Source organism: Podarcis cretensis, assembly GCF_951804945.1.
Source record: "Podarcis cretensis genome assembly, chromosome: 14".
In the NCBI taxonomy this organism is placed as follows: domain Eukaryota; kingdom Metazoa; phylum Chordata; class Lepidosauria; order Squamata; family Lacertidae; genus Podarcis; species Podarcis cretensis.
The window spans coordinates 42,510,516-42,525,726 of NC_137183.1; the positions used below are offsets into that span (position 1 = coordinate 42,510,516).

At 44.2% G+C, this 15,211-nt stretch overlaps 1 protein-coding gene across 7 annotated transcripts in view; it reads right to left on the reverse strand.

Annotated features, from left to right (window-relative positions):
• DNAH3 (dynein axonemal heavy chain 3) overlaps positions 1 to 15,211 on the reverse strand; it is a 99,121-nt gene that overhangs the window by 6,535 nt on the left and 77,375 nt on the right. For all 7 annotated transcript variants that reach the window (XM_079953619.1, XM_079953622.1, XM_079953618.1 and 4 more), the window contains exons 48-56: positions 13,909 to 14,575; positions 13,650 to 13,815; positions 12,335 to 12,551; positions 11,748 to 11,930; positions 9,460 to 9,658; positions 6,204 to 8,345; positions 4,909 to 5,128; positions 2,561 to 2,805; positions 157 to 273 (exon numbers count right to left, since the gene is read on the reverse strand). In XM_079953619.1, coding sequence (XP_079809745.1) covers positions 157 to 273; positions 2,561 to 2,805; positions 4,909 to 5,128; positions 6,204 to 8,345; positions 9,460 to 9,658; positions 11,748 to 11,930; positions 12,335 to 12,551; positions 13,650 to 13,815; positions 13,909 to 14,575 — 4,156 coding nt within the window. The remainder of the gene's footprint in view (positions 1 to 156; positions 274 to 2,560; positions 2,806 to 4,908; positions 5,129 to 6,203; positions 8,346 to 9,459; positions 9,659 to 11,747; positions 11,931 to 12,334; positions 12,552 to 13,649; positions 13,816 to 13,908; positions 14,576 to 15,211) is intronic.

Genomic DNA, 15,211 nt, shown 5'->3' on the forward strand with positions numbered 1-15,211 from the left:
TGCAAGCCTTGGGGGCTCATTTTCATAAATGAGAAGCCATGCTTTTAGCTCACTTTTGTAATACGCTCACGTTCGTAATGATAGCTAAATCACGCTAAGCTCATTTTCATGATGCTAAACCAGCCTTATGTCTGAATGTAGCCATAATGTCCATACCTGTAAGATATGTGAGAGCTTCAAATGGGGTTTCTTCATATTCATTCAGAAACATCTGAATCTGCCGCATACTGATTCTCAGATCAGATTCATTGAATTCATAAGGAATGTTCCAACCTGTCCAGGTCAGAGTGGGGGGAAAGTGAGTCTGCAATACAACAAGCTTTGTTCTGCTGATGGCAAACAATAAAATGCCATTCAATGCTAATAGGCTAAGCTGAAACAATACTATAGTGAAGCCCAGGCATTTGTCTCAATATTGTATCCAAGAGGGAGATATTTATCTTTAATTAACTTCCCTTATAGTGCAGCGATGTGTTCCAGGTCTTACATTAATTTGAGCTGCTAATGTTAAATATTATTTATGTGCCCCTCAGCTGTCATTTGAAAATTGCTGAGCTCAAAACTGAACAGCTGCATTCTGATGGACACAGAAAAGGCACAAGTGCCCCTGGCTAATTTGAACAGAAGCTCCCTATATGGCCACCTAGGAAATCTGAGCAATAGATCCAAGTTTGTAACCACATAAAAATGTTTACCTTTGTTATTTGGGGTGCCTTTGGCAGCAAAAATGGCTCAGTGGGCAGTGAGTGACATACGTGAGGAAATCTTCAATAAAACTAAGCCCCAGCTTAATCGTCGAAAGAGCTATGTACTGATGCAAAACTGAACTGGATCACAGACTAACACAATGATTGGTCCAATGGTTGTACCATTAGTGGCATGGGGTCAAAAGCGGTTGCCAGTGCCTGTTTAATCCATGCTGTGCTGTTCCTTTGTTTAGAGGACCTGGCCACAGTGATCCATGCGACGGTCATCTCCAGGCTTGACTACTGTAATTCGCTCTACGCGGGACTGCCCTTGAAGCTGACCCAGAAACTCCAGAGGGTGCAGAATGCTGCAGCGAGGCTCCTCACGGGGTCTCTGCCATGGGAGCATATTCACCCAGTGCTTTTCAAGCTGCACTGGCTCCCAGTGGAGTACAGGGTCAGATTTAAGGTGCTGCTTTTGACCTTTAAAGCCCTTCATGGCCTAGGACCCTCGTACCTACAGGACCACCTCTCCCGGTATGCCCCACGGAGAGCCTCAAGGTCCATAAATAGCAACACCCTAGTGGTCCCGGGCCCTAAGGAAGTTAGATTGGCTTCAACCAGAGCCAGGGCCTTTTCAACTCTGGCTCCGGCCTGGTGGAACACTCTGCCTCATGAGACCAGGGCCCTGCAGGATCTGATTTCTTTCCGCAGGATCTGTAAGACAGAGTTGTTCCACCTGGCCTTTGACTTGGAGCCAATTTGATTCCCTCCCTCTCTTTCTTTTTTCTTTTCCTTCTCCTCCTGCAATGAGGCTACATTTTAATATTTCAATATTTTAATATTTCAACATTTTAATGTTGTATTTTAATTTTGTTTTTAAGTTGTAATCATTCAACTTGTTTTTATTATTGCTTGTAAGCCGCTATGAGCCCGGCCTTGGCTAGGGCGGGCGGGGTATAAATTAAAAAATATTATTATTATTATTATTATTATTATTATTATTATTATTATTATTATTATTATTGAGTTGCAGCACATATAAGATGATAGCATCAGTGTGGTGTTGTGGACAGAGCAGTAGATCAGGGAGATCCACTTTAAATTCCTCACTCAGGAATAGGGATGGGTGAATCTGTCACTTTAGGTTTCTAATATTTCCAATCTTAAATGCAGTTCTTCACATTTATATACAAGTTTGAGGTTGTTGTTGTTAAGTTCTCACAAAAACTCGCTGGCATTTTAGTGCAAATTTCTAATATACACATTTTTGTGAGCAAATTTGCCTAATACATACGTACATTTCCCCCAAAGCCACTTCCCTGAACGTAATGCATATTTGTATGTAATTTTCATGTACATATGCAATTCTGCACACCATTTACCTCAGTATGTGAACTTTTGTAAATACAACTTGGCTGGGAAAACCACAAAATTTGGAGAAATGTGAATTCTGAAGGATGGCTGTGAATAAGGTAGGTTTGCCTTTAAAGGCGAACGGAGTTGGATTTCTCCCCATCCCTACTGAGGAACAACACTCTGTGAATGACTGGGTCACACTCTTTCAGATTTATCTACTCACAATGTTGTGAGGATAAAGTGGGGAGGGGGGCAGATAGGAACCATTTATACTGCTTTCATCCTGGATGAAGAATTGGACAGACACCATCTCAGAGCCTGCTCCAGCCTCTGCTGGCCACAGAACCACCTACCATCTACCTTGTCTTGGGTGGCAAGGAGAAAGATGGATGAAGGTGAAGACCATATGCAAACCTCCTCTGGCTTGACTTTCTGTTCCCACCTCCCCAGAGCCATCTACCACAAAAAAACCCACAAAATTGTTTTTGAAAACAATAAAGCACACAACATCTTACCTAATGGACCAAAGTTTCTTCTTTCTTGCACAAGAGCATGGAAGAAGCAGAGGCCAAACAGCAGCTTCTGCCAAATTTCTTTCTTTTCGCAACTGTTAAAGAACATGGGGTCAGAAACTGGGTCGTTGAGGTAGGATCGAAGGAGATTTGCTCTCACCCCTTTAGGTGGCTCGTTGGTCATTTTTATTCCATTCTGGAGAATGCTGACAGGAAACTTTTCAGATGGATAACTAGTCAGCCACAATCTAATGAAGTTGGGAGCAGAAATAAATTTGGTTACATGGTGTGGATGCTGTCTATGTGTACGTCAGGGGTTGCCAGTGTGTGCACCCTCCAGATGTTTTTAGACAGCTAGCAACCCTTACTACTTTTACATTTTATTATGTTTTTATATGTGCTGAAAGCCACCCAGAGTGGCTGGGAAAACTCAGCCAGATGGCAGGGGTATAAATAATAAAACTATTATTATGCTGGTTGGGGCTGGTGGGAATTGTGGTCTACAACATCTGGATGGTACCACCTGGGCTACCCCTGGTGAAGATACACAAGCTTATTTTCACACATTTGAATAATGGTTAAGTATCTTGTGTGTGCCTTTGTAACAAATGTGTTAGAGGCCTAGCTCTCATTGAGATGGTCAACCTGTGTCTGGACCGTACCACTTCAGACTCAAGACAGGAGCTCAGATGAATGCAACTTTGTGTTTTTTTAGTTTTTTTAGAAGGGGGATCCTGCTACATAGAAAGCTCTTATGTGCAAGAGAAAGGGAGACTAGCACTGTCACAAAGCACCAACACAAACCCCACCTCAACCCCCTCTTTACAACCAGGAATACAATGGTCAACACCAAGACATGTAGTAGTGTCAGTGAAAAAGTGAAAACTGCAGAGGGGCAGTTACAGGAAAACCTTTGTGTTGACCCTGCACAAACCACTGCTTCCAATAGAAAAAGTTCTAAAAAATGTAATGATCCCCAAATCTGGGCCCCCACCCTGCCCTGAGGAAGACTCTGATGAAGAGGAGAAGCAGGCAGCCCTGTGCAAGGAGGGGACCTTCTAGCACCTCCTTCCATGCCTTTCCAGCCAGAAGATGTAGCTCTCCCACCACCCTCAATCCCTTAGGATGAGTCCCCAGTAGCATTTCATCTCTTCAGTCTTGTAGAAGTCAGCAGTTATGGAACTGGCAATAGCCCTTTAAAGAGCACAGCCAGCTCCTCTGCAAAGGCAGGGCTAATTGCGGGGCAGGGTTTGCCAACCTTAAACTCTTTGCTGAGACAACATCCACCCATTAAGCACAACAAAGGGAAGACTGCAGCCACTGGAGGTCACAGGACCTTTCCGTGGTCCTGATAGGGCTTGCCTAAATCTGGGCGTATATTTATTTTTATTTATTTCACAAGATCTATATACCACTCAATTGCGGGAAAACCTCAAAGCAGTTTACAGAAAGAGTAAAATCATAAAATCATAAAAATAAAATCATCTAAAAAAAAGAAAAGAAACAACTATTGAAAACATTCAAAAATAAATAAAATCAACAATGGGGGCAGGGAGGGAAAGCAGATTAAAATGTAAGTCAAGATTCTATATTTATGGATGTGTTTTTAGCAGGCACCAAAAAGAGTACAGTGAAGGTACCTGCTTGGGAGTTCCAACTGAAAATATCAATTTCTTACAAATACGGAACAAGTATTATGAGGCACTAGTAACAGTGCCTGTTCCACAGATCAAAGCAGTTGCGTAGGCATATATGGGATAAGGCGATCTCACAAGTAAACTAGTGATAAGCTGTTAAGGGCTTTATATACAGTGGTACCTCTGGTTACGAACTTAATTCGTTCTGGAGGTCTGTTCTTAACCTGAAACAGTTCTTAACTTGAGGTACCACTTTAGCTAATGGGGCCTCCCACTGCCGCCACACGATTTTTGTACTTACCCTGAGGTAAAGTACTTAACCCGAGGTACTACTTCTGGGTTAGTGGAGTCTGTAACTCAAAGTGTTTGTAACCAGAGGTGTTTGTAACCCAAGGTACCACTGTATTAACATATAGATGTGACCTTGGCCCTGATACTGCTAAATCGAGGCACATGCTACTGAGCCTGATCTTACCTGCATGACCCTGCTCACTGTGATATTATCTGGCATGGCCTCAGTGGGAAGAGATATTTTTCTAATATTACCTTCTTTTTAAAAGCCTGCTGCCATGTCCTCTGTGACCCTAGAACCCCAGAGAATCAGAACTGTCATTGCACCACTTTCCTGACCAGCAAAAGAGGCTGTCTGGAGCCCAGGAAATGAGATTTCTACAGCATCCCATGTAGACTGAATAACAGATATTGAATTCTTGCCTGAACTTGGTATGAGTATTCTCAGGTACTATAACCTCTTCACAGATTTTTTCCAAAGCAGGCATCCAGCTGGTTGCGAGGTGGCAGTTCTGCAGCACAACCCAAGTCCCGTCCACGATAGCCTGATTAATCATCTTTGCTGCTATTGGGCCTTGGCCCTGGCCAAGTGAAATAGTCTGGATGCTTTCCATGCCAAGATCATCAGCAAACTTCAACAAGCCTAGCATCAAATATTTAAATACAAATCGTTTTAATAAATGTGCAGGGTTTTAGCGTCACGAACACTATACAAGAAACCCAAATGGTATCTTCTCAGTTAAAGTAACTGTAACCTTTAGAAGACATCTGACGGCAGCCCTGTATATGCTATTATGTTTTTTATATATGTTGGACGCTGCCCATAGTGCCACCCAGTCAGATGGGAGGGATACTAATACTAATACTAATACTAATACTAATACTAATACTACTAATACTACTAATACTACTACTACTAATAATAAAGGTGGTGATGGGGAATTACAAGTGCTTTTTGGAGGACTTTCTGGCAAGATGCTGTTGCAAAGACCTCTGCACCCAACATATAGAAAAATTAAGGAATGTCAGTAGGAAGCTACTTTATACAGAGTCAGAACATGGGTTCATCTAGCCCAGTAGATGAACTGGCAGCAGTTCTCTCCTAGCCTTACCTGGAGATGCCAGCAACTGAACCTGGAACCCTCTCCATGAAAAGGGTACCATGAGCCGTGGTCTTTCCCCACTGAGTTTCTTCTGGGTGCATTTTGTGTGCTGGAAAACAGGCCCTGGGGCAGAGGAGAAGGTTGGACCTACAGATGAATCTGGCCCAGGAGATGCTGCCTCTAGGGATCCTAGTTTGAGGGTCTCATAAGAGCATAATAAGAGCCTGCTGGATCAGCCAATGGCCCATCTAGTCCAGCATCCTGTTCTCATAATGGTCAACCAGATGCCTGTGGGCAACTCGCAAGTAGGACTTGAACACAACAGCACTCTTGCCTCCTGTGGTTTCCGGCAACTGGCATTGAGAAGCATTACTGCCTCTGACCATGGAATCTCTGGCTCAAGTTCAGAATTGGGGACCCAGGTCTAGATCCAGCACCTCATCTGCTTGCACTGCCATTTTTTTAAAAAATCTGACTGTGCACTCTTCCTCTGGGTCAGAGTTTGAGCCGCTGCTCAGGGTGTGGGTAGTGAAAGGTGCAAATTATAGCCTTGTTCAACCAAAAGGCAGTATCATGAAAGGAGGATTTCATGTTGGGTTATTTAAGAAACCTCACCTGCCATGGGATCAGCACCTGGCGACAGGACAAAAATCAGAGGTGCGCAGCAGTTGGAATCATGGTAACTTCCAACAAGATCAAATGTTGGGGGTTCGATATATATCTTCCCCATGTTGTCTGAGATGAACAGTTGGGTGGCTGGGATGATTTTATCTGGTCTCAGGCATCGGAGGATGACCATGCGGTCAAGACCCGTGACCAGATTCCATTCACCGGGAAACTCTTCTTCATGAGGTTTGGCAGAATCATAAATCAGTTTCCATTCCGTGACATTGGACTCCACATGATCCAACAGCCCACGCAAGTTTTTCAGCCCTGAGGCACGCACAATTTCAGCCCACGATTTGTCGGACAACCACTCTGGGGCAGGATTTGCATACGGGTTCTCGAGCGCAACCCCACCCGTCAGAAGGAAACGCCAGACCTCATCATCAATCTCATCTCTCCCTTTCATGATCCCTATAGTCAGAAGTAGGGAGAAAAGAAGCTTGTCCTTCTCAAACAGGGATCGGCAGACGTTGTTGTAGATGCTGATTGTGAAATGGTCAATTATGAATTCAATCCGTTCTTCCAAAACATCGCTTTTCCTGCTATTGGCAAGAGACTGGACATAGAGGTTAATAAACCATATCAGGGAATATTGATACATTGGTTCAATGTTAGCCAGATCAGAAATGCAAAAGAAGACTGTTGCTGAATGAACGGCCACTGGCTTGTACCCCATTCGGGTGGCATCTATTTCCATTTCGGTAATAGTGGCAATTTCCTGCTTTTCAGATATTTCTTCAGACAACTCTTTGGAAGAAGAGAGGATTTTAATGGCTGTTTCATCTTCTAAGATATTTCCTTCCGACTTGGAAAGAACTTCCAGGATTTTGTCTTCAATCTCCTTCAGCTGTTTCTTGTTTGCTGCACTTTCTACAATCAGCTTGTTCTTCTTCTCTTCCAGCTCAGGCTTTTCCTTCGCAGCCACAATCCCAAGAAGCTGGTCCTGAAGCCCTAGAGGGGTGATCATAAAATTGAGCAGACAAACTTTCACAGCAATTTCAGGAAGATAATGAGGATTCCTTAAGCGTGTCGTTATGTAAAACTTGAAATCCCTTGAGTACTCAATAATGTTCTCTCCCAGTCTCATGTACTCCACACCTTGCTGTTTGAAAGTTGCCTTTAGCAACACCGGCTCCAAGAAAGCATCCAATTCCTCGCCAATATTTTCAAGCAAGACTGGGGTTCCAAACTGGATGGCATTCTCCAAAGTCCTTACATAGTTGGTGTCAGACAACTTGATAACGGAAAGCTTATTGCCCCTTTCCATATTTTTGACCCACTTGTTGGCTTGCCCTTGAGGATCAATCATTAAAGCCCACCGTCTTGAGTTGGAAACAATGATGCCGTTGTCAATTGAAAAGGAATCAATTGGCAAGCCGGCAATCTGCCAGGCACGGATCTTGACTGGGTCCCCTAAAGTGTTACTCAGGCTGAAATCAGTCGAGCATGGGACTTTCTCCTCCTTGCACAAAGCCAGCCATTTCTTCTGACATTCTGTACGGTAATCAACGGTAAAGGCTCCCAGATAAGCCACCGTCCCTGAAGATAACAAGACATCCCCAGTGAGGTCAGTGTATCGAATTCCTAGCAGGCGTGCTGCTTCCGTCCACCTATCCTTCTCGCCTCCCAAGCCACTGATCAGCTTTTCAGCCCTGTCCAGCTTCTGAGAGCATATTTCAATGTTGTTCTCAAGTTCTTTCTTCCGGTTATTCATTTCTTCAAATTCGTCATTCAGGTCCTGGAGGCGGTCAATCACCTTCTTGAGTTCTGCTCGCTTCGTATTGAGCTTCTGCATTTGTACAGCGAGCAAACCTTCAGCCTCCCTGAGTCGTTCACGTTTTGGAGCTACCACCTTTGCAACACGGTCGTACACTTCCATGGCTCTCACCCATTTACACAAGCCTTCACAGGCGGATGATACATTTTTTATGACAGCTGGCTGAAAGTCCGGATGGTTGATGAACTTCTCTCTAATTCTCTTCATTACAGCTGATGGGATATTGTCTTTGTCATAAGTCTTCAAGCCTTCGAGGAATTTCAGATCCCCTAGAACCTTTTTGGAACTTCCCCAGTAGTCTTCTATCATTTTACCTGAAATTTCACATAAATACATATATATTAAAATGTTTTCAAAATACGAATATCTCATTTAACAAATCTGGAAGATTTTCAACCTCCCTGTTCTTTCCCCTGAAATAGTTTTTTGAGCATCCAGGTAAATCTTAAGCCAAAGCAAATGGATAAGGTGGTATAATGACTCACTTCCCCTAACACTTGTATCTATGGTCTATTTTATTGCATTGAATGCAGTGGAGGCTGAAGCCTATTGGACTTTTAGGGCAGAATGCAGGAGGAGTTAGAGTCAATGATAGGCAGAGTCAACTAATTCTGGCTTTGTCTTCACCCTCCTTCCTGCTGAGTTCTATAACAGCAACACTGGGGCTAAGGAGGAGAAGGAGTAATAATAATAATAATAATAATAATAATAATAATAATAATAATTTATTTATACCGCACCCATCTGGCTGGGTTTCCGCAGCCACTCTGGGCAGCTTCCAACAAAATATTTAAAATACAATGAAACATCAGACATTAAAAACTTCCTTAAACAGGGCTGCCTTCAGATGTCTCCTAAAAGTCAGATAGTTGTTTATTTCCTTGACATCTGAAGGGAAGGCGCTCCACAGGATGGTCGCCACTACCAAGAAGGCCCTCTGCCTGGTTCCCTGTAACCTCACTTCTCACAGTGAGGGAACTGCCAGAAGGCCCTTGGAGCTGGACCTCAGTGTCCAGGCTGAACAATGAGGGTGGAGATGCTCCTTCAGGTATACTGGGCTGAGGCCGTTGAGGGTTTTAAAGGTCAGCACCAACACTTTGAGCTGTGCTCGCACATGTACTGGGAGCCAATGTAGGTCTTTCAGGACTGGTGTTATGTGGTCTCGGCAGCCACTCCCAGTCACCAGTCTAGCTGCTGCATTCTGCATTAGTTGTAGTTTCTGGGTCACCTTCAAAGGTAGGGCTGGCTAAAGACAGGCTTAGCTTTGTAGGGCAGGGCAACACTTGCCCTAATGGACTAAACTCTACTGGGTGAATGCCTTAATATATAATATAAAGTGATACAATGGCAATGCTCAATATCAACAATGAAGCACATGACAACCCCTCCCAATAATTTTGTGTGTGTGTCTATGTGTGTGTGTTTTACCGCTTCCACTTGGATCAGGCTTTCTTTCTGGCTTTATTCCTTTCATAACACAAATGCTCTCCATGACCAGCTTGACAGGTCCTGGTGGATTCTGCATGGACTTGACAAGGGAGATATCTGCAGGGTTCAGGGTATCAAGAGCCGAAAGGGCAGCTTCCAGGGCTGGCATTGCCTCCGCCAGGTCCCCCTCACACTCTTCCTGTAATCACATCAAACTTAGTTGGTCTCTATGGTGCTACTGGACATTTTTTTTTTTTTATGTCATCACATCAAATATATTCCCACTGCATTGTCAGGATGCCACTGCACAGTCCCGCGAAACAACATCTTTGCAAGAACAGCCCTTTTCTTTCTTATTGCAGGTGCTGCCACTGGATGTGCCTTGATTGAAACTGATCAAGGGCCCTCTCCCTGGCAGTTCCCCACCTGTCAAATGCACTCCCTGGCGCAACGGGCACATGGTCACCCAGTGAGTTTTATAACTCCATGGGGATTTGAACCCTGGCCTCCCCTGGCCTAGCACTCTAACTGTGTCACACTCACTCTCTTGTGACCCCACAAAGGGGGGCATTTTTAGCCCAATATTACTTTTAGCATATGTGTATTTGGGAGAAATGACGCAGGTGGCGCTGTGGGTTAAAGCCTCAGCGCCTAGGACTTGCCTATCGAAAGGACGGCAATTCGAATCCCTGCGGCGGGGTGCGCTCCCGCTGCTCGGTCCCAGCGCCTGCCAACCTAGCAGTTCGAAAGCACCTCCGGGTGCAAGTAGATAAATAGGGACCGCTTACCAGCGGGAAGGTAAACAGCGTTTCCGTGTGCGGCTCTGGCTCGCCAGAGCAGCGATGTCACGCTGGCCACGTGACCCGGAAGTGTCTCCTGACAGCGCTGGCCCCTGGCCTCTTGAGTGAGATGGGCGCACAACCCCAGAGTCTGTCAAGACTGGCCCGTACGGGCAGGGGTACCTTTACCTTTACCTATTTGGGAGAAATAGTTTCTCCCTGCTTTGGGGTAAGTAGCAGCCCTGGGGAGGCAGATTAGAACTGTGGTGGGGGCAAGGGATTGAATCCCCTCTCAGTGGCATAATGTTCCCAGTGTGACCATCCCCTCTTAAGTGGCTGCTCTTTAGTTAAAAACCAACCATGGAAGGACACATCATGTGCTGACAGTGCAGCCCTGTGTATATTTATTCAGCAGCAAGTCTTATTGAGTTCAATGGGGTAAGTTGGCATAGCAGAGTGTTACATCTGCCGGTGTGGTTGCTCGAGAGCGAACAGGCAAGACCCCCACTGGTCTTTTCAAAGACTTTATTATCAGTGCAAAAACATTTACAGTGCAGAACGTCTCAATTCCATGTCTTGCTCAGTCACTAGCAGAATCTGAGGGTGGGTGGTCCTTAAACTTTCCCCAGCAGAGTAGTCTCTTGACCCCCATCCTACGCCTCCCCTCTCTGCGCGTAAACCGACTGCGCAGAGAGGGCGTGGGCAAAGGGGGACCTGCCTCCCCCCCCCCCGCTTTGCTCATGCACGGTGCTCTGGCTCTCCCTTGCATCCTCCAAGCCCTGCATCTCTTCCCCACTAGAGGTGTGGCTTCCCTCCTCCGCAGAGGAAGTGCTGATTCTCATGATCTTTGGAGGCTCCCTGTAACCCAACTGCCCTTCCACCTCTCGCCTCTGAGCTGATGGCAGTTCCCTGACACAGAGGATGGAGAACCATCTATTCCTCTCTGTCTAGCCCTCAGAGCTCTTCTCTGGCAACCCCCCCCCCTCACTTTGTCCCCCAACTGTTTTTGTTTGACTGGTCTGTGTCCATGAACCCTGTCAATGCCACTTCCTTGTCTGGATGGTGTGTGGCTATGAAGACACTAGTCAACTGTACAAAAAGTAAAATTTGCATTTGTCGCCCCATCCACTTCTGCCTCTGGCTCTGCCCATCGCAGGCATGTGGCCCTCAGAAGGTTGCCCAGAAGGGAATGTGGCCCTTGGGCTGATAAACATTCCCACACTTGAGGTCCAGGATTGAAGCCTTAGGAGTGGACTCAATGCTAGTCCTACACAGAGCAGATTCACTGAAATTAAAGGACAGAACTAACTTGGGTTCGTTAATTTCAATGACCCTACTCTGAGGACTAGCATTGCATACATTCCTCCAGGGAAACAATAAATAGGGCAGAAACAACACGTCGCTGCTAGCTCTTTACACCTTTCTTAGTTCGGATTTCTCAGTTATTACACAGCACTGGAAAGATGAGCTCTGATGGGGAGGGAGCACCGGGCTGCACAGCACAATTACCTTAATACCCTGGGCAATAGCTGCAGCTTCATTGGCTTCCTTTTCATCTGCAGCCACAAGCTCCTTCTTGGCATCCACCTCAACAGTTTCTTTTTCTATGTGGATCATCATTTTCTCCGTTTCTGCGGAGGTCTGAATCAATTCCGGCTGAAGAGCAGTCAGCTCCTTTTGCATCACTGCAACCTAAAGAGGACGACCAAGGGAGAGGGCATAATCAAGATATTAATTCCTTACTATTCCAATCTTCAGTTCACCACATTTCATAATCAATTTCAGATACAGAAAAAAAAATCTTGACAAAAATGCACCAGCATTTTAGTGTGCGATTAGGTACCAGAATCTGCCAGTGATTTTGCTTTCTAACTAATCAGGAACTGTAGTTTGCTAAGGGTGCTGGGAGTTGTAGCTCTGTAAGATGCAGTTCCCGGGATTCTTTGGAGGAAGTCATGTGCTTTAAATATATGGTGTGTATACAGCCATTGTCTTTGAACAGCCCTGTTAATAATACTGAGCTTGCAATGGATACTGCAGACAATGAAAACAATTACAAGTTTCCATATAATCTACCTGTTCCAGTCCACACTTACTTGTGAAGCTGCAAAATCAAGCTTCTGAAGGCCCACAAGATAGCGATTTCTCATCATATCCACTTCGTGCCTTTTACTATTTAATAACGCCTTAAAGGTCAGAATCAATTCCAGATAGGATGTTGGTGTTACGTAATTGTGTCTTCGAAGAGTGCTGTAATAACTGACGGAGAGTTCTCTCACATTTTCTTGGAAATACTTACACATGGACACAACCCTACAGGGAAAACGCATGTTAATAGGCAGCTAATACAAACAATGAGTTAAATTTTGTGTGGTCCATGAACATTGAATAAGAGGCACATAATTTTTCTGGTAAAACTTTGGCTCAAGATATAAAGGTTATTTGAGGACATGCCAAGAGCTGATTTTGTGACATGCTAATTAACCATATCAGAAAGCCTTGTGGTGAGGGACAATAGTCAACATCATTCTGCAATAATTTCAAAAACTGTTCTCCATATCTATGGCCTACAATGCTATTTAATACCTTTCTTAGATACTGGTCCTGCTCAATATTAACCATAGACCATGTCAGGCCTAACTAAGTTCAGTCAGATCATTATGAAGGCATCAAAAGTGGAACTACAAGCACCAAAGCTTGTCCCAACCAGCAAAGTCAGTAAACAGGGATGATGAGGGTAGTACTTCAACAATATCTGGAGAGCCATCTCTGAAGTAGACTTAAGACTAGGGATGATTTAATGTATCAATTTCAGTTTCTCTCAAGTTTCTCATTTTTTGTTAATCTTAAGTTCAGTTTTTCACATTTCCACTTCAGTTTCCATTTTATAAAAAATCCCCCTGGAAATTCATCACCATTTCAGTGTGAATTTCTAATATACAGATTTTTGTAAGCAATTTTGCCTAATATTTCCATTTTTAGAAAGCAATCTCACCCAATTTATTGCATCTTTGCATTTTATTTTAATGAATATATGCATTTGTAGGCATATTTTCCCCTAGGAAATGCATCTTTATACACATTACTTGGCCCACAAGGTAGCAGTTTCAGAGAAATGTGAATTTTGAAAAATGTTCTTTCCATTCATGTATTATTTCAGAAAGTGTGACTTTTGGTAGATTTGCCTTTAAATGAGATCTAAATCAAATTTATCCCTCATTCCTAATCAAGTCCATGAAAGACTAGGCTGGGATAAATTTGTTAGCATCTAAGGTGCCTCAAGACCCTTTGTTGATTTTGGCTGCAATGGAGTTACGTGCCTATACCTTCAAGAAATTGTGCCAATTTAGATTTGTTATATTAGAGAGGGCGCGGGATGGGGGAAGCTTTGCAAAGCATCCCATGACATACGATTTTCTGATTTCATCTTCCAGCTTCACATCCTCTAAGAATTTGTTGGCAACCATTTCCAAAGCATCCGTGGGCCATCTTTGGAACCAATCGATAGTGCAGCAGTTGATCAGCGAAGGGAACATTCGCAAGCGGTTCCGGAAAGCATCTCCAATTGGACTCATTGCTGCAATGGACATAATCATTATTTCTCAGACAAGCCCAGTCAAATGTTAGAAGGAATCAGAATGAAAAAGTAACTTGTTTTTTTAATCTGTACCTAAAACTATGTGCAAGTTTTTCTTCAAGCGTTCAGTAAAAAAGTTGTACATGGCCAGAGGGGTGGCTTCAATTCTCTTGCCTTCGGTCCTTGCTGCACCCTGCATTTTTTCAACGATGTCAGCCTTCTCATCTGCTGCAAAGATGTTAGGCACGTCCCCCGTGTTCAACAGCATGTTAATGTCCTCCACAAAGGACTCGTCCTTTATTTGGTTATCACAAAATAAGAACACAGTGTTTTTGTTGGCCACCCCTGACTGCAACATGACCTTCTTGATATCCTCTCTCCAGTCATTTGTGGTGTAGAACTTTGTGATTTCGATCATGAAGAGTTCATACGAATTCATAAAGGTGCCCAGCTTGGTGGCGCTCTGCCGGCCACTTCCACCGATGCCCACCAGCAGCAAGTGGCCGTTATCCTGCTTCAGTACTCTGCATATCCTTGAGATATGCTCAATGGCAAATTTAAACATAACCAGAGACATGGGCGCCTTGCTGATCTGGTTGAACTCCTCCAAATAGTATTCCATAACAGATGTCAGCTTGTTTAAGTCTGTTATTTCATCATAGATCTTTGCATCACTTTGTGGCTTAAAGTAGTCTCCAAAGAAGAGGCTCCGGATGTTATCATCATGGATCTTTCCGGTTGGAGACAAGTGGCTTAATACCTATGGAAGACAGTGAGGAATACATAAGCAGTTTGGACTCCATCTGCCCACCACCACTCTGAAATAACAGATGTGGGAAGACACACTAAGAACATAAGTAGTACCCTGCTGGGTTGAATCAAAAGCCCATCTAGTCCAGTAACCCACTCCCAATGTGGCCATACAGATACGTCTTGGAAAGCTCTCAAAGAGGGTATGAGTGCAACAGCAGTCTCCCACTCATGATCTCCAGCAACTGGCATGTAGAACCATATTGTCTCTGGAACTACACGTGCTATAGCTGCCATGACTAGTAGTCACTAATAACCTTATCCTCTGTGAATTTGTCTAATTCCCTTTTAAAGCCATCCAAGTTGGCAGCTATCATTTCATCTTGTCATAGCCAACACCATAGTTTAACTATGCACTTTATCTGTCCTGAATCTCCCACTTTTCAGCTTGGATGGTCCCAAATTCTGATATTACAAGAGGGGAAGAAATGTTTCTTTATCAACTTTCTTCACACCGAGCATAATTTACATGCTTCCATCACGTTCCCCTTGCTTGCCTCCCCCCCCCCCCAAACTAAAACCTATAGGGTGGTATCCAACTGAGTTCTACATAGCATAGACCTGCATTAATGGGCCAGTTAGTCAT